This window comes from Hermetia illucens, chromosome 1 (assembly GCF_905115235.1).
Source record: "Hermetia illucens chromosome 1, iHerIll2.2.curated.20191125, whole genome shotgun sequence".
Taxonomy (NCBI): domain Eukaryota; kingdom Metazoa; phylum Arthropoda; class Insecta; order Diptera; family Stratiomyidae; genus Hermetia; species Hermetia illucens.
Genome location: NC_051849.1, coordinates 191,388,897 through 191,406,925, shown reverse-complemented (window position 1 = coordinate 191,406,925; position 18,029 = coordinate 191,388,897). Strand labels below are relative to the sequence as shown.

General features: G+C 44.9%; 2 protein-coding genes across 2 annotated transcripts; both read right to left on the bottom strand.

Moving 5' to 3' along the window:
• Nucleotides 1-374: 374 nt before the first annotated feature.
• Nucleotides 375-14,043, bottom strand: LOC119646480 (protein YIPF5). The gene is made up of 7 exons (XM_038046933.1): nucleotides 13,892-14,043; nucleotides 13,357-13,461; nucleotides 13,052-13,251; nucleotides 2,020-2,054; nucleotides 1,175-1,285; nucleotides 898-1,082; nucleotides 375-659 (listed from the first exon to the last, which is right to left on the bottom strand). Exons 2-7 carry the CDS (start codon nucleotides 13,452-13,454, stop codon nucleotides 497-499), a joined length of 792 nt encoding a protein of 263 aa, XP_037902861.1. The 5' UTR covers nucleotides 13,455-13,461; nucleotides 13,892-14,043; the 3' UTR covers nucleotides 375-496.
• Nucleotides 14,044-14,090: 47 nt separating this feature from the next.
• Nucleotides 14,091-14,790, bottom strand: LOC119646481 (membrane magnesium transporter 1). Its single transcript, XM_038046934.1, has 3 exons — nucleotides 14,595-14,790; nucleotides 14,490-14,542; nucleotides 14,091-14,427 (listed from the first exon to the last, which is right to left on the bottom strand). The coding sequence occupies exons 1-3, from the start codon at nucleotides 14,674-14,676 to the stop codon at nucleotides 14,200-14,202; spliced, it is 363 nt and encodes a 120-aa protein (XP_037902862.1). The 5' UTR covers nucleotides 14,677-14,790; the 3' UTR covers nucleotides 14,091-14,199.
• Between the last annotated feature and the right edge of the window lie 3,239 nt (nucleotides 14,791-18,029).

The window sequence follows — 18,029 nt, the reverse complement described above, 5'->3', positions numbered from 1 at the left end:
TTTCGCCAGCAGCTTCAGCCAACCTCCTCACCTGAGCCAGGCAATACAAGTGGCGCCCGACTCCCGAAAATCAGTGAACATATTCGAATCCTAACTGAAGGTATTGAAGATTTCACTAAAAATTATATATTCAATTTCCTACAGATACTTTCTCCTCATGTTCCGAATATCATTAAATTCTTTATTTGCATCCCTCCAATCCTCACGGCCCATTTTAGATTCCCTTTTCATTTTCCGGCCACCTCTTTCTCAGTCCAGTCAAATAGTAAATTAATCTCTGCTATTCCTCGCCCCTATCAAAAATATAAAACCAAAAAACACCCCTGTCCATCATTCCATTGCTAAGTCCCCAAAAGGATAAAAACGAAGCGAAATTTACTAGAGTTGGTAAAAATGCATGACGCCTTTCTTTATTTATCATTTACATGTTAACATTTTTCACAATTTTTTTCTACCAATTTATGCATTTTTGGTTTCTGTTTTCATTTTTCCAAGCTCAAAAGATTGTGATCAGAGCGAAAACTCCATAAAGCAGCGCACACGGATAAGCAATCAAAACTTGTTGATGGTCCATTGCGTATGCGGTAACGAAAAGTTTGGATGCCGACATAGCGCACCACAGTATTGAAATGCCAGCCACAATTGTTCCCAATGTTCCTCTGCAATGGAAATAAAAACAAAGTGAAAATGAAAATCAGGAAAATAATACGAGCACATATCCCCAAGACCCGTCCCGATTGAATCAAGTGCCGCGGGTTTAATGAAAAAACGGATATGAGAGAAATTGCTGTTGAAATGCTTTACACTGAAAATTACTTAACGATCTGATTACTATCCTTTGCCGCAAAAACGACATCATCAGACCCAGTATATTTTTATATGTGTACAAGTACTCACTGTATGGTAATGAGAACATTAATCCCGGAAAGGACGACCATCGGCAGCAGGCAGTAGCCCAGGACAGATGCAACTGCACCGAATGTGACTTGAGCCTGTGTGGCCATCAGCGACAGGAGGCAGTAGAATGCGATGCAGCCAACCACTCCGATCCCGTAAATATAGGAGAACGTAACTTTGCCACTCTTCAAAGGGAAGTTCATAAATAATTGATTAATTTTTGTCCTTGTTTGTAATGAGTTTTAATAGGGGTCAGTAATTGAATTGCGATACTCACCAGCAGCAGAAATCCTCCTAAGGCGAGGCAGAAGACCAGCGGCCCTGCCATGTCGGTGTCCTGGCAAATATCCTGGTCAGTTGTTCGGAAGGGGTTCAACACTGCAAGAGTCTGTTCAAAGAAGACCAAACATATTAGTATTCGGGAAACTATTAAAGAAAAATCAATGAAAGGAAAATTTAAAGGAAATCCGTTGACCGAAACTTTTCATTCCAAATGATTTTTTCCTCGCTTTCTTCCCATCCCTTCATTCGAGTCTAATAGAAACGACAAACAATTCGTCAGCGAAGAGATACAACTTTTAAATTATATTTCAATCTTAAGTTATTCAATTATGCAACAAACTTTCTCCACAAAATAAGGCGTGAGAGAAAATTCGATGCAGCTGTCTGGCAATCTGAAAAATCCATTTTTTGGTCAACGTGGTGCAAGGGAAAAAGAGAAACTTTTTGTAATCTATTTAGCACCACCACGTCCCCCATTGTCGGCACCCACAATCGATCCAACCCCATCCAAAATCCTGTCATAGCCAGCGCAACCTACAAAAAGCCAACGAGATATGCCAACTCGAGCGCATAGGTCATGTTTAGGCTGACATTAAGAAAAAGGAATTATAATATTTCCTGAACCTGACGCATAAATCTGACTCTTTGTCCGTCACGTAGTGTAGATATCGCGCGAAGCCAATTTGCCGGCTCCAAAAATAGCGCCCAGGACTATGAAAGGAACATTTATTTCAAAAGATTTAACAGCCAACTGGATTAAGCTATTTCACCTGATATCATTCTATAAACGGAACACGGATCTGAGCAAGGGTGAATTATAATGCTATTTATAACATTTACCTTTTGTACGATGTGGTTTGGATTGATTCCTAGCTCTGAAAAAGAAAAGGAGAGAAAATTAGTAAGAACAGGGAAGCACTTTTCAGATATTAATATAGCGAAAACGTTTAGGCTTATTTTTGTAACAAAATACATTTATAAGGATTGTTGGGGTTTGTAGAAAATGAAGCTGTCTGTCCTTCGCCATTTCACTTCGGAATGATTGAATGTAGCGTCACGAAATCTCCGGGGAGTATAAGAATTATTATTTTATTCTTCACCGTGTTTAAAGGGGAGGCTTCTTACCCCTAGCGTGCTTCAGCTTCCCTACGACTCCCCGAGAAGCTGGCACTCTTGCTCCACTGTTCTTTGCTACGTAGCTCTAAAGCAACTCGCCCGCCCACTATTCCAAGATAGTGGGTTCCATTGCATGGCATAACCCAGGGTTGTCGTCCTTGTTAATGTGGAGCATATACGTTGTCGCTCCCGCTTTCTGATCAAACTGTCCACGCTTATACGGCTCGCATGACGACAAATTTCGGACCAGAGAACTCCAACGTCACGACAAGACAAGTGTTGACAAATGCTTGGATTATTATAGCAGCAGTGGGAATCACTTTCCATGTGCTGCTCTCATATAGCAGTCGGAACTCTCCGCTTCAATTTCAAATTCCTCTGAGATTTTACCTCATTGCAGTTCGTAACATTTTGCGCCATCATAAGTCGCTCTGTTCGCAGCTATTTGTTTCTCTACATTGTCCCTTCTACGTAGAACATTCCCTCATTCTCCCTTCTCGAAATCTATGAAGACCAAGTGGAGGGGTCTGATCTAAACTCCAACAAGCACTGCTCAGCAATGATCCGAACGATTTTAATAACGTCAGTACAGGAGGATGCAGAGCGGAAACCAGTTCCCTCAGGGATCGTCAACGATTTTTAACAGGTCGCTTACGATATGGGGAGTGGCGTCCCCGAGGTGCCCGAGCAAGTAGTTCTGACCCCCGAGCTGGCATAATACCTACGTCCTAGGTAGTAGCCTCGAGAAATTTTCTCGGTGAAGAGCGAACTTCTAATAACCGATACACGCCGGGACACACTGGGAATCGCCGGAGACGTCGATGGGGTGATGTGAACCTAGCTCTGCTAATGTGGTAGTTGTGGCGTGTATCAGGAGCCAGCCCCTTCGGGACCCTGGTCGGGTAGTGTGCATTGAACCGGTATTAGTATACCGCGTTGTCCCGAGCGAGCGCTGATCCGTCCGTGAGTTCTGGGATCAACTAATCGTAGGTTAGACTTCAGGGAAATGGAGTAGGGGCTTTGCCCCCGAGAGTATACCCGTTCTAGACTATTGCGGCCCGCTCACTTGCACACGATGAGCAGGTAAACAACTTAAATGGAGAACAAAAACAAATCAAACGAGGAGATAGTGGAAATGCAGAGTGAACTGGTTGCGTTTATTCGCAGCACGAAAATGCGCCGCTCGCTCCAGCGCCCAGCGAAGGACGCAACAAGGGCTGAAATCCCTACGAGAGAGAAGATACGAGAAGAACACGCAAAGTGATGCGGCACCTGCAACGGAGACAGGAACCCAGACCATACCACATAGTGCAATAATTGCGGAAAGAGACACACTGGGAACTGTGGAAACCAAATCGTTTCGAATATAAGCCGAATGGGAGGGCCGTCGACTACTCTGGCGCAAGTTGAAGAGGAAAGGTTTATTAAGAAATGTGCAGCAGCTATGAAGCGCTTGCGATCTGCAACTTTCCTCCAGAAAAACATCGGCAAGGGAATGAAAAACGAGCTAATGGAGCTTTAGGAGTTCCTAGAGAAACTCCGCAGGAAGCAGAAACACCCGCGCCTCCCAACGAAAACACTACGAGTACCAAGCGAATCGCAGACAGCCCATTGCGGACCGAACTGGGGAAAAAACAAAAGGAGGAAGGAACATCTGAAGGAGACTTCACTCAGGTACTCTCCAGGACTCAAAAGAAAAAGGCGAAGAGAAACAAGAGACAACAACACGTCGCGCCATCAGAAAACCCTCTGCCTAAAATTAAGACGGACACGAAAGACGGAGCACCAAAAGAAAAAATGGGGAGAAGAAGGACGACTAGACCGTCAGCTTTGCTTATTAAGCCGACGGAAGACAAGACTTTTGCGGAAGTCCTCAGTGAAATCCGTTACAAAATAACGGAGCAGAAATGTCTTCCATTCGTAAAACGAAGGATGATGGAGTCCTAGTCGAACTAGGTCCGAAGACAATAAATGAAGTTACGTTCTGTGAAGCAGTCAAGGGGCTTCTGGGAGAAAAAGCTTTGGTTTCCAGCCTGGAATCCACGTGTTCTCTTGAAATCCGACACCTTGACTGCCTTACAGAAAAGAACGAGGTAGAAGAGGTCATCAAACGCGAATCTCCCGAGGTAACCAATGCCCGGATTGGTATCACGTCTGCGAATGCCCGAGGCCAAAAACTCGCTGTGGTGGAAGTTGCCGCGAGGAAGCTTCTAAACAGCGGGAAAATAAGAATTAGTTGGGTAATATGTAGCATACGAATCCGAGCCGCCGCAACCAAATATTACAGATGTTGGAATTATGGGCACATTCAGCAACCCTTCGGGGACCTTACAGATTGGCAATATGCCGTAAATGCAGTCAGGCATGCCATAAAGCGAACACTTGCAATGAAAAGGAAAGCTACTTCCTATGCAGGGACCGTTGCGTGACTGATGAGAACGTTGCGCATACTGCGGGCTCGGGGCGGTGTCCAGTTTTCAGAGCAGAATTGGAGAGAGCTAGGACGCGGTCAACATGATTCGCATCCTACAAATCAATATGCATCGGAGTGCAACGGCTCACGAGTTCCTACCGCAGTTCGCTGCTGGGACCAAAGCTGATTTAATACTGATCAGTGAGCATCAGTGAGTACCAAAACAATGACCCAATTTCATGGCACCCTGACATCTGGGTTCGGGACGGCACCAACCAAAAGCAGATAGATAGAGTAGATACCAGATCTATCTAGCAGACTTAAACCCGCAGTATACTTATCAAATATCAAAGAATGACATCTTTGATCAACGAGTGACCAAAAGGGCTAATTTTGCGAACCCACGACGCCCGTCAAATAAAGACCTGGGCTATCTTGTGGACAGAGAAGAGGCAGAGGTAATGATGGAATGGTTACCCGGGTTACCTTGCACCGAATGAACCTATGTCTGCTCTTCGGGAAAAGTTCGATACCTTGAAAGATGGGATCAGAAATACAGAGAGGACAATCCTAGTTGGAGGAAACTTCATCACCAGAGGGCTTGAGCCATGGCTGGTCAAGGTTCTGAATACACAATAGTGGTTCCAGAACCAACTTTTGATATCCGGCCATCTACTATCAATTCTACCCTGAAGGGGGAAATGGCAAGGATGCATGCAGCCGCATGGAGAAATTTGAACTTCTGTCGGCAGGCGAAAATCTTTATGAAGGAAGCCGAGAAGTGGGGCATGAAAACCCTAGTTGGACTTTTAACGGGCCACCGCCCCTTAAACTACCACATGGGAAAAATCGGAATGTTGGTCTCGGCCATATGCAGCCAATGCGAGGCGGAAGAAAAGACGGTTCTGCACTTCGTATGCAGCTGCCCGACCTCCTCAGGCCTCAGACGAAGATGCCTTGGTAAGGTTTTCTCCAACGAAGAGTCTGCGCATTCTCTGCCTCTAGAGAATGTTCTCAGATTCGCGAAAGCCTCCGAACGCCGTAGGTGAGAGGCCTTTGAATAGGTGGTCAGGGGATATTACAATGGGCCTAGCAAAGGTATCAGAGCTGTGGCTCCCCCACTAAACTAAACTAACTGACGAGGGCTATCTTCCCGAAATAATCTTAGCCCCAGTCATGGAAGGAGTCGGTGATCGCCAGCACATTTCCTTAGAACGACTGCGAGACGTGCAATCGCTGAAAACACGATGAGATTAACTTTTGGCGTAACTACTTCATAATCACAGATATGTGCAGTTTTACTGGCACACTCTCCATAATAATAATCGTTGGCCCAACAATCCATATTGGATCAGGGCCTTGAAGTGTGTTAGAGCACTTCATTCAAGACCGTAACGGTACACTAGGAGGCAATGTGGTCAGCATTGCGCTCGCCCGAGATTATTACCCTGATTTGACTCAGGTACTCATACACAGCTGAGTCGACTGGTATCCGACGTCAAATCACGATACAAATCCCACTGCAACCAGTGAGATTTGAACCGTGACCTTCCGCTGGAAGCTGGATGATTGACGAGCGGTTGAAGCTTTGTGCTCTAACCACTCAGCTATCCGGACACTCTCCATGCCTAAAGGTTTTATGGGGGTCTCCGTATGGTGGCTGCAGCAGTCATCGGATGCCACCAGTTCGCGTACAGACTGTGCATGACGAGATTGCGGATTCGGCGCCCGCCACCCCCTCGTCAAGCCCAATAATCCAGTCCCAGTCCAGTCTCCAGTCCAAGACTGTCTTTCAGCAGAGCTGGCAGCAAACTCTTCACAGGTAGCTGAACGGAAACCAAACAAATCGAAAGGCAAGAGCTGCAACCAGTACAAATCGTCGCATGCCGTAATAGCGCCCGAAGCCAATGTTCCAGCATCCCATTGGACGGCGGATGTTACGCAATTATCCGATGATGTTTAAAACCGAGAGGCTTTTCGAACTCTAAGAAGAGAGCAGATTCCAATTGCATTCCATGGTTTGTGATAGTTACGGCTGGGACACAAAAGCGTGGAATCTCTCTCCTTTAAAGGTATTGTCTCAGGCCACCGCGTAAACCAATCGTGAGGCAATATTTGTAGCCGTACGAGTCTCGCAAAGGGCCTACAATGTCCAGATGTATATTGTGAAAACGCTTTGTCGACCTAGGGAATACACCTACATCCTTCTTAACATGCCTAGTGACTACACTTCTGGCGTGAAATGCACTTTCTGTCCCAAGAATTAACACCCTTTTTCATGGACGGCCAGGAATACTGATTGAGCGTCACATTCGCGGGAAGGCGCAAAGGTCACACCCACTAAATGAAAACCAACATGCTTACCAATATGGAAAGTCCTGTGAGTCTGCTCTTCATTCTTTGGTTTCAAAGATAGAGGATGAAACTTTGGAGGGTGAGTACGCGATGGTAGCTCCGAAAGCTCTGTGATGCCGCCAGAAAGCATGGTGTTGACGAAACTCTAATAAAATGGATCTATGCTATACTAACGCGGAGATTGTTGTGTGCTGAAGTGAGTGTTAATCGCTACCTAACAACGGAAGCGACGAAAGGCTGCCCTCAAGGAGGTGTGCTATTGCCACTTCTGGTTGTGGTGGCTGTTGGTCGAGATCTCGGAATGGAGTGTAGAAATACACAACGCGATGTTGATTTAATTGACAGCTGGTGTCTCAGGCATGAACTTTCAGTAAATCCAAATAAAACCACAATGGTATCATTTACAAAAAGGAGGAAACTGAATGGTCTTTGCATTTCATAAATGAGGGTTACAATCCTTCAACTCTCCGAAGAAGTGAAATATTTGGGCGGCACAGAGCATTGGAAGAGTTATTCGGAGAACTGAATCTAGTTTTCACAATGCCTTCCACTCAGATCCCCATACATCTGTTTGATAGAAGATATGATGTTATCTTAAAACGAAGAGAAAACTGGGATGAACCAGAAGAATGTGTGTCAGAATATACTGACGTCTTCTACACCGATGGCTAAAAAACAGAAAATGGTTCTGGAGCAGGAATCGACCTCTCGAATAAAAACGAGAAGTGGTCTTTTCCCGTGGGACAATACACAACGGTGTTTCACGCTGAAGTGGATGCGATCCTAAAGGCGCAAACTGGATGATTGACGAGCGGTTGAAGGGCAGGCGAATCGCAATCTGTAGCAATAGTCAAGCTGCATTGAGGACGTTGAGTAGTACTTTGATCATTTCAAAAATCGTTCAGGAATGTAGGAATCGTTTTAACTCTATTTCTAGGTTCAATATGGTGGAATTACTCTGGGTACCTAGCCATTGTGGTGTAGAGGAAAATGAAATATCGGATGCCTTAGGAAAAGAGGCTTCAACTTCACCCATGGACCGGAATTAGGGTGTCAGTAGCATTGGCTGATGCCGCTATCAAAAACTGGGAACAAGCTTCCCACAATGGCAAGTGGCAGAGCCTAAATGCTGATAGACACACCAAACTTTTTCTGTCAGAACCAAACATGCACACCGCAATGTTTATCGTATCGAAAAGCAGGAGGACTTGCAGGAGTATTGTAGGCGTTCTGACAGGCCATAATTTACTAGCTGGAGCAAAATAGAAATTATTCAAGATGATACATGTCCCCGTTGTAATAAGGAAGCGGAATCCACAGAGCATTTTCTATGTGAATGTCCCGCCTATGGACACATCAGACATCAGATGTTTGGTGTCGTTGTGCTCCAGCTGCAATGGATAGCATCACATCCACTAATACTGCTTTACATTAACGAATCTGGGATATTGCGTTAGCCGGATCGAATACAATGGGCCACTACCGTGTGAGTGCTCAGAGGCAACAGCTTCTCCCCCACCACAAACACATACCACAATATTCTCCTCTCCAAACTCTTTCTACTTAACTACCCCCCCCCCCCTCCTCCATAATCTTTTGGCTTTGCTTCTACCCCTCATGCCGTTCCTGCAGAATTTCCTTCCTCTGGTGTTCTCCAAAGCTCTATACTTATCGCCCGATTGTTCCTGTTTTTTATCAATGACCTCCCTCATCCTCATCTCCCAGTGTCTGCTTTACGCAGCCGACCTTAAATTATTTACCTCTGTTTCGTCTCCGCTGGACTGTGCTCTCTTGAAGTCCAACCTTGATAATTTGGTCAGTTGGTGCTCTGTTAATAAACTGACACTAAATGTCAGCAAATACCAGTGGATGTGCTATTCACTTGAACCCTCCCCGACATCCGTTCACTACTGTCTTGGTGGGCAACCCCTTTCACTACTCACCTCATTTCAAGACCACCTACATTCAGGTATTCGATACTAAACTTGGTTTCATTTCCCACTTCGTTGACATCATCAATCGAGCTTCCAAAATGTTTGGTTTTATCCTACGTTCCAGCTCCGAATTTACTTCAATTAAGCCGTCCTTAACCTTTTGTCAGAAATTTCCTGTGATATTGCTGTGTAGTCTGGTCCTCATCCGTGATTGCCGTGCTCTTAAAACTGCACAATGTCAATTCACCTGAACCCTCTTTTCAAAAAGAGCTTTCCCCAGGTGTATTATCACATGGCTTCACACCCTCGATATCATTTTCTGCATTGCCTCTCGTAGTACACGTAGTGTGGACAGTTTTGAAGATCCCGAGACTATGCTAGTCCTATAATCCCCGAAAGCTTGGGTGCCTTGGCTCTATCTCGTTACTTTTAAGTGTAAGTTAAGCCACTTACTTGCTCCTCCCTTTGAGGGCAATATGTAATTAGGAATTTGCGTTTTATGTAATTATTTATGCATGGAATGGAATAATTTTTGCAAGACTGAAGGATTCGTGGACCACAACCGTGGATGTAAGTTGCATTCCAATTGGCATGGTCCGCCACGAAATGGATGGCGGACTCAAGACTCCCCCAATTCCCCCAACAAAAAACTAGTTTAGTTTCGGTCGCCTTAGGCCTGAATTCTACTACGCATTTTTTAACCTGCTTGTAGGTAGTTAGGTATCAGTGGCCGGTCCGAGGAGCCCAATTAGCGCTTTGGTGCGCCGTTTTGATGCCACAAACTCCTAAGACCGTGACTGTTGTTATGGGAACAGGGAAGCAGAGTCCAGCCGGCTCGGATTTTCAGAGCCAGCTCATAGCATTCACGAAGGAAAGCAGCTCTCTGACCCTGCAGCTAGAAATTTCGCTGAGGTCCCCAAAGAATGGTTTACCCAGTGTCCGCAGCCTGACTCGAGCCAGAGCTGGGCAGTCGCAGAGAAAGTGCATTAGAGTTTCTCTTCCTTCTCCGCAGCTTCGACAATGCGAGTTGTAGGGTAAGCCGAGCCTAGCGGCATGGTCCCCTATGGGCCAATGCCCCGTGCAGACTGCCGTAATCTTGAATGCATTTGCACGCGTCTGGCCCGTGATCGGGCTATGTTATAAGTGGGCCAAATTCTCCTTGACTTAGCACAGCTTGTAAGCCCTCGCCATCTCAGGCCCGCGGCTGCTAGGTAGTGCGAGTAGACTCGGCCCCCGGCAACCGCCAGCGGAACACCGACTGTATTCGCCAAAGGACTGCCAAGAGCAGAGCCTTGCCTGGCCAATCCGTCAGCCCGCTCATTCCCCTCTATATTCCTATGCCCGGGAATCCAGAGGAGAGCGACCTTGAGCGTGCCGCCCAGATGGTTGAGCGCATCTCTGCACTGCCCCACCAGCCGGGAAAATGTCGTCGTTGAGTACAAGGCCTCGATGGCCGCTTGGCTGTCGGTCAGAATGGCTATGTTACGCTTGGGGCTCGAATCACGCTCCAGCCATCGACAGACTTCCAATATCGCCAGTACTTCCGCCTGGAATACACTGGTGAAACCTGGGAGACCATACGACTTGGATACACCGTGTGTATTTGAGAAAACCACCGCGCCGACTCAATAGGCCATCTTTGATCCGTCCGTAAATAATACCGTGTCATAGTCTTGCAACACGGCGCCGGTCTTCCACTTTGCCCTGGTTGGAAGGTCCACAGCAAAGTTTCTCGTGAAGTTCAGCTTGCATGTGACATAGTCCGTGGGGGATGCCCAGATTTCTCGAGGTATTTCATCTAGGATGTTGCTGTGGCCGTAGAACTTCGCTGCCCAGCATCCGGACTCACGTAGTCTGACGGCACTGCGCGCTGCAACATATTTGCCTGGTTGTAAGTGTATGACACTTGTTGTATTTTAAAATTTATATAAGGAAGCAAATGCCACCTTGTAGTCACTTCGATCACGCTGCTCCCAGGGCAGAGGTGAGGTAGTGTCTGATGAGTTTCCTCTGCACTGGTCAAAGCCGCAAGCCAAATAATTCCCATTTACATAGCTAGAAAATTCCACTGTGCCATCCCCAACTCCTCCCGGATTACAATACGCAATACAACGTTAACAGAAGAAGCACGGAACCCCAAGAGAGTGAATATTCGGAGCCAGAATATGCGTTAACGAGAGGTGCAAATTTATCTGATTCCTATTTTCAATTAGATCCTGCTACTTATCAAAATCATCAACATCAACGGCGCAACAACCAGTATCCAGTCTAGGCCTGCCTTAATAAGGAACCCCAGACATCCCGGTTTTGCGCCGTAGTCCACCAATACGATATCCCTAAAAGCTGTCTGGCGTCCTGACCTACACCATCGCTCCATCTAAGGCAGGGTCTGCCTCGCCTTCTTTTCCTATCATAGATATTGCCCTTATAGACTTTTCGGGTTGGATCATCATCATACGGATTAAGTGACCCGCCCACCGTAACCTATTGAGCCGGATTTTATCCACAACCAGACGGTCATGGTATCGCTCATAGATTTCGTCATTATGTAGGCTACGGAATCGGCCATCGTCATGTAGGGGGCCAAAAATTCTTCGGAGGATTCTTTTCTCGAACGCGGCCAAGAGTTCGCAATTTTTCTTGCTAAGAACCCAAGTTTCCGAGGAATACATGAGGACTGGCAAGATCATAGTCTTGTACAGTAAGAGCTTTGACCCTATGGTGAGACGTTTCGAGCGGAACAGTTTTTTTAAGCTGAAATAGGCTTTGTTGGCTGACAACAACTGTGCGCAGATTTCATCATCGTAGCTGTTATCGGTTGTGATTTTCGACCCTAGATAGGAGAAATTATCGACGGTCTCAAAGTTGTATTCTCCTATCCTTATTCTTCCCGTTTGACCAGTGCGGTTCGATGTTTTAATGTATATTAGTGTAATTTAACTAATTATTATAACATATTTTTACCAAATTGGTTAAATGTTTAAAGACTTGTCAAAAGTCGAAACCAACGCAAGCAAAATATCGAACACTTCTGTTGCGTTAATGACAAGAACGGCACTTTGCTTATGGCAAAAATATTTCGAGCAGATTTCAACGGAAGAATTTATTCATCCTCAACTTCCACAACCATTGCCGACATTGGGAGCAGCTCCACCTGTCAGCGGTACTGGAGTCGAAGCAGCAGAGCAATAAAACGAATTAAATCGGGGAAAGCAACAGGACCTGTCGTCACCGCATCTGAATTTTGGAAAGCGACGAGCTGGGACCCAACACTGTGACCAGCGAATTCTTCAATCAGGTTATTGTCAAAAATTTAACAACCACCTCATGCAACACAGTCGAAAATTGAAGTTGAATAAAACTGAATTTTTGTTCATCGACCCCAATGAAACAGGCATTACCACTGAGCAGTGAAGCGCACAGCACTGAGCGATTTAAATATATCGGGTCAATGCTATCAGCCAATGGAAAACTTCGTTATGAAATTGATTTAAGCGTTCGCACAACCTGGATGACGTGGCGTTCCACAATTCATGTTCTTTGTGATCAACGTATCAATAAACGTCGTCCTCTATGGTTCTGAGTGTTGGCCGACTATAAGAGACAATGAACGGCGTCTTGCGAGAATGAAGAAAAAGAGACGTCTTCGATGGTATGGTCACATAGTTCGCGCTAAGGAGAATTCACTTGCGAAGATTGATCTAAATATCGAAGTCGTTGACAAGCGACCAAATGGCCGGCCAAGACAACGGTGGCTTGACACGATGGATGGGGATTTGAAAGCCTCGCGGTTGCATCCCGATTAGACATTTGATAAAACAAAATGGCGCAACCGATCACGACGAGCCAACCCCGCTAAATCAAACAGTGGGCGCGAAGAAAGAATGAACAAAATAATATATTCGGAGCCGACGAACTGTAACAGTGAGACATCGCACCAATTAGACATGGTATTGTTGGGAGAGCATTTTTCCAATGCTTACTTTCAATTGAATCACGCTGTTTATAAATTAACAACCAGAACAGTATTCTAAATTCTAATAAAAACGCTTACCTTCTAACAGTGGTGGTTCATCATCAAAATCAGTATTGGGTGCTCCATAATTCGAACCAGGATCGTTGGGTTTATATATATTATCTGAGTAGGACGTCGGATCGTAGTAGGACCGTACGCTAGAGTCTCCGCCATATGTTGTGGGACTGTTGTAATTTGGTGGAACATTCTGTTGCGAGTTATCGAAAGTCTGAAAGTTTCTGAAAAAGTGAGAAATTTCTTTAGACACTTCTTGGTGTGGACAACATTTATTTTGCATATTGTCTGTATCCCTAGTTAAGGATACGTAAGGAATATATACTCACAGATCATTCCCGAAGTCTGGCACCTCAAAATTGTAACTTGCGTCGGCTCCCGGTGGACCCTGACCCCATTGATAATCATTATTTCCATATCCTGCCATTATTCAGCTGAAAGTCAAGAAAAAATTTGTATAATAAAAAATTGCAGAGAAATAATTAATTAAAATGAAAATACATCCGAAAAAAGGGAGCAATTGAATTTTCTTTATTTTTCAAAAATGGTTGTTGAACGACTAATACTCGATTGGACAATTACTGTTAGTCCAGACACTGTGAGCGAATTCTCAAACCAAAAATCGTCAACAACGAATGTCACCCTCACGCTAAATCGTACATGTCCCGATTTTTGAGGATTATTCATGTAGAAACACTCGTATCACCGTGAACCAATTATCTTCAATAAAACTAAAATTCCAACTGTTTATAGCACGCAGAAACTGTCCGCTTACTTTCTTATTGGGGCCACTTTCAACCAGGGCAACCAGGGACAGATTTGCGGACATAGACAACGCACTGAGAGAGTATTAGTGTTTGTTACCTTGAAGAACGTCGACAGCAATCCTTGCGAACTGGGAAACTACTTATTATTGCTATTTTTCCTAATAAACGAGGAGAATTACAAGAAAACCACCCGGTCCACAAGACCAGCCGCAAAAACACTACACATCAAAACGAACACGTCACTAGTGACAGCCCTGTCAAACCTGCAAGCAAGATGTAAACAAAACCTCAACAACTAGATCCAATCCGTTCCCTTTATTTGACGCAATCCCACATCACAAACTCATCGATGGGTGAAACCATGGCAAACGAAAGATAATTTATTAAAACTAAATCCGAATCCGCTCAGTCCGCCGAGCTCAAGTCCGCCTTTCCACTGCCCGACGGAGGGACGTAGTTGGGCGCCAGCGCCTTCCCCCGATGGTTGAAAATGTAAAATGATGGAATGTTGGACAAAGTCTCCCAGGTCTTCTCCTGCAGCTCAACCGCCGCTCGGATCTCCTTAAAGTCGCCGACGACCTGGATTATGTTGTAGACGATCACGAACAGACTGACTAGGGCTTGGAGAACAATCTAAAGGAGAGATGCGGCATGAATTCACTTCACAGGGATTATCCTAAAATAAGGAATCTTACGTCGAACGGGAGCTGGCTCGAGTCCTGTTCTGTGATTCTTAGGAAAGTCCGATCTGAAATTACAGAAAGTTGAACATCTGCTGCTTCCCAGGAAATGAAACTTACATTGAGCTGCCGAATAAGCTGCATGAAGTAATGAAATGACTCCAATCGTAAGAAGGAGTTTGTTGAGAATCTTCACAGACATCTTTGGTACTTTGCGGAGAAACTAAGCTGGAATAAATGCAAAACAAATTCCGCACGTAAAAGTGCTGGTAGGACTTTGACAGCGACCAGGTTAAAATCAGGTGAAAAGGTAATAGTTGTGCAGTACTAGATTTTATACCATCCCGAGAGGTCACGGTTGAACGGGAATATTTTGAGTGGGGATGATCGTCCGTTTCAAAATGAAACTGTATTCGAACCAAAAGATTGTCTATTTGGTCAATTACTTATAATATTTTAAAAATTTAATCGGCACCTAGAAACTGGAAGCTAATATCGTTTGTATCTCATGTGGAATTTGTTATACATTCGCTTTCAAAACATAAACTGAAGGAAACCAAACACCGAGCATTTAAGATTGAATGATTGCTGTTTCGATAACATGGATTTTAGCAGCAATGAATATTGCTGATCATCATCACTAACGGCGCAACCATCGGTATCCTGTCTCGGCTTGCCTTAGTAAGGAAATCTAGACACCCCAGTTTTGCGCTGACGTCCACCAATTCGATATCTCTAAAAGCTGTCTGGCGTCTTGACCTACGCCATCGTTTCATCTCAGGCGGGGTCTGCCTTGTCTTCTTCTTCTTTTTCTATCATAGATATTGCCCTTATAAACTTTTCGGCTGGGATCATCCTCATCCATACGGATTAAGTGATCCACCCACCGCAGCCTATTGAACCGGATTTTATCTACAACCTGACGGTTATTGTACCGCTCATACATTTCGTCGTTATGTAGGCTACGGAATCGTCCATCCTCATTTAGGAGGCCAACAATTCTTTGGAGGATTCTTCTTTTGAACGCGGCCAAAAGTTCGCAACTTTTTTTGCTAAAACGGTTCCATGGTGGAATCGAGAATTGCAAAGACTCAGGAAATCCACCAGAGGACTTCTAACTCGTGCTTGCAAAAGCAATAAAAATGAAAACTGGGTAAACTTCCGGAACTCACAGCATGAATATAAGAGGCAAGAGGTAAAACGTTCCAAACGAGACTCTTTTAGAGCATACTGTGAGGAACTAGAAGGTAAAAGAGAGACTTCCAGGTTGTGCAGAGTCCTTAATAAAGATAAGTCGGCCAAGTTGGAATCTCTTAGAAAACAGGATGATATTTGCACGAACTCCAGAGTTGAGTCTATACAGACTCTCTTGGAAGTACACCACCCGGGAGAACAGGTCTCAGAAGTGGGAAGAAGTGAATTGGCGGTTTCTGCAAAAGCTTCAACATGAAGCTATTGCAAGGGGAATTGGGACACTGCGAGAGCGATTGTTATCAAGAAAAGGCGAAAGCTGCTATACTATAATTTGAACACTTCAAATCACCTGGTTTAGAGCACTAAGAGTAACTTCTAAGAGGTATTTTTCGAGGATTTCTTGCTCTGGGCTATGTACCTTCCTCTTGGCATAAGGTGAAGGTAGTCTTCATACCAAAGCCTGGGAAAGATGACTATTCAAATCCAAAAAACTTCAGGCAAATCAGCTTAACATCATTTTCGCTGAAATGTCTGGAGAGGCTGGTTGAGCGACACTTTCGCGCGAAAGCGCTAAGGTCGCACCCACTAAATGAAAACCAACATGCTTACCAACATGGAAAGGCCTGTGAGTCTGCTCTTCATTCTTTGGTTTTAAAGATAGAGGATGCAACTCTAAAGGATGAGTACGCGACATTGAAGAGGCTTTTGACTGTGCACCATTCCAAAAGTTTTGTGATGCCGCCAGAGAGCATGGTGTTGACGAAACTCAAATAAAGTGGATCTACGCTATGCTAACGCAGATTACTGTGTTCAGAAGTGGGTGTTGATTGCTACCTAACAGCGGAACCGACGAAAGGCTGCCCTCAAGGAGGTGTGCTATCCCCACTTCTATGGAAAATGCTGATCAACTGATTACTATGCGAACTGTAAAATCTGGCAATCAACCTTTAAGCTTATGCGGATGACGTGGCTGTGGTGGCTGTTGGTCGAGATCTCGGAATGGTGTGTAGAAATAAACAACGCGTTGTTGATTTGATTGACAAGTGGTGCCTCAGGCATGGACTTTCAGTAAATCCAAATAAAACCACAACGGTATTATCTACAAAAAGGAGAAAACTGAACGGTCATTGCTTTCCAAAGATGAGGGGTACAACCCTTCAACTCTCCGACGAAGTGAAATATCTGAGAACTATTCTAGACAAGAAGCATATAGAGATAAAGGTGAAACAAGCTCTCACAGGTTATGGGCTGTGTAGGCGGACCTTTGCCTCGACATGGGGATCTAGGCCTCAGGTAGTAGTGTGGATATATGTTGCTATCATTAGGCCGATGTACGCTTATGCATTCGTAGTGTGGTGGGTTGAGGTGAAACAAAAGAGTTTTCACTGTAAACTTGCCACACTGTAAAGAACTGTGTGGCTGAGTGTCACCGGTGTAATGAGCACCACATCCGGCGCAGCTCTGAATGCATTAATCAATTTGCAGCCCTTTGATTTGTTTATTCAGAGCACTGCAATAAGAGCAGGTCATAGACTAATTCGATTAGATCTATGGGAAAACAACGGACGTGGGGGACACAGAGCATTGCAAGAGCTATTGGGAGAACTGAATCTAGTTTTCGCAATGCCTTCCGATTCTCAGATACCCATACATCTTGGCAAAAGATATGATGTTATTTTGAAACGAAGAGAAAACTGTGACGAACCAGAAAAATGGATGTCAGAATATACTAACGTCTTCTACACCGATAGCTCAAAAACAGAAAATGGTTCTGAAGCAGGAGTCTACCTCTCGAATAAAAACGAGAAGTGGGCTTTTCCTTTGGGACAATACACAACGGTCTTTCAGGCTGAATTTTATGCGACACTAAGGGTGGCAACCCGGATGATTGACGAGCGGTTGAAGTACAGGCGGATCACAATCTGTAACGATAGTCAAGCTCCATTGGGGGCATTGATCACTTCAAAAATCGTTCAGGAATGTAGAAACCGATTGAAGTCTGTTTCTAGATTCAATACGGTGGAATTACTCTAGATACTTGGTCATTGTGGTGTCGAGGGAAATGACTTAGCAAAAGAGGCTTCAACTTTCTCCTTGCCCTGACCGGGACCAGCAGCCAGTAGCATTGGCTGATGCTGCTATCAAAAACTGGGAACAAGCTTCCCATAATGACAGGTGGCGACGCCTTAATGCTGCTAGACAGACCAAACTCTTCCTGTTATAATGAAACAAATATACTGCAAAGTATATCCTGTCGAAAAGCAGGAAGACTTGCAGAAGTATTGTGGGCATTCTGACTAGCCATAATTCACTAGCTGGGCATATGGATAATACGTGTCCATCCTGTAATGAGGAAGCGGA